Consider the following 1,312-nt stretch of genomic DNA (forward strand, 5'->3'; position numbering starts at 1 on the left):
ATTTCATTAAGATGTTTCTTAAAATTTAAAAATAATAATATTGGTAACAAAACTAAATGATTGTGTTAGAATGTCATCTTTAAGACATTTAAACATGCCGGTGGAGAACAGTTCAGTCAGATACCGTAGTTTGGTTCGAGCGCCTAACGAGCCGCTCGTCAAACCCCACTTTTGTTTTCTCTACCATGTAGGAGCGCAAATCTTTGCAAACAAAAGTCTGCATGGTCTCTGTTATCTTTAAGTTCTGTGGAGAGTCAGCTGTAATGTTAGTGATTCCTTAGTTTCTTTTGTTTTGATCCAGACAACTTGTTATCAAAAGCTAATGCTAGCACTGAACGTCAACCGGAGGTAAACATACGTCAAGCCAGGAGTGACAAAATATAAAAACGCTCCTCAGACGCGTGCACAAGACGGCATGGGGAAGAATCGATCTCATGCCTTTTCAATCAATTTTCCCAAATTTAAATGAAATCAATCCAAGATTGATGAAATCAATTTTTTTTACCCAGCCCTGGCAATGGTGCTACAGAGGTTGTTGGTTTTGTAGCATGCTGTGGCTTCACCTGTTGCATCTTCCTTGCAAAAAAAAAGTAACTTGCAGAGCTGTAGTGTCAGTGCTACATAAAATAAGTATTTATAACAGAGATTGTTTTTATGTCACACTGTACAGCCCTGCCAATGACACAAAGCTTGTAAAAAATGACCCAGTAGTTCCTGAAATATTTGGGGTTAAAATAAGCAGATATGCCCATTTTATCCAAAACACCACAACTTTGACGGCCTTTTCTCTGGAACCACTGGTCTGACTGACCTGAAATTTTAGAAGTGATGTAGGATCACAATGAACAAATATGCCAACAAATATAAATTTCATCCAAAAATTAGAGACGGTCGGATTAAACCCATTGGGTGATTTGGTGTGAAATGACACTTTTCTGCTTGTGTATAAACATCAAAAAGCACTGACCTCTTGGAAGACATGCTGTGCTTTAGCAGCTGATGTGCTGTCAAAGTTGAGACTGATCCGCTCACACCATTTCAGGAGGTCCCTGGTAACAGGAGACATCAACACAAACAAAGTGAATGAATGAATGATTTTATTTGTTTGGGACAGTGTGCAATTAAAACATAATTGATGCATTGAACCAGATTTAGCCTGAGGCTAACTTACATCTGTAGTCCCATCAAACAGTAAAAACAAAACAACATCCAACAGTAAAATAGAAATGAGAGGAAAAAATAGAAAAAGAAAAATAATATAAAATAAAACATTTTGCAATTAAAAAATACATAACACCCCCCACCCCACCTC

The 1,312-nt window shown here is 37.4% G+C and overlaps 2 protein-coding genes across 2 annotated transcripts in view; one reads left to right on the top strand and one right to left on the bottom strand.

The window, feature by feature from the left end:
• LOC106527935 (midasin) overlaps positions 1 to 1,312 on the bottom strand; it is a gene marked incomplete at its 3' end in the record, with an annotated part of 120,394 nt that overhangs the window by 81,235 nt on the left and 37,847 nt on the right. The window contains 1 exon segment of the mRNA XM_014022960.1: positions 968 to 1,049. Coding sequence (XP_013878414.1) covers positions 968 to 1,049 — 82 coding nt within the window.
• Positions 1 to 1,312, top strand: part of gja10b (gap junction protein alpha 10 b) — a 75,639-nt gene that overhangs the window by 4,282 nt on the left and 70,045 nt on the right. The window lies entirely within an intron of this gene.

The sequence above is a fragment of the Austrofundulus limnaeus genome, unplaced genomic scaffold (assembly GCF_001266775.1).
Source record: "Austrofundulus limnaeus strain Quisiro unplaced genomic scaffold, Austrofundulus_limnaeus-1.0 Scaffold351, whole genome shotgun sequence".
Classification (NCBI taxonomy): Eukaryota; Metazoa; Chordata; class Actinopteri; order Cyprinodontiformes; family Rivulidae; genus Austrofundulus; species Austrofundulus limnaeus.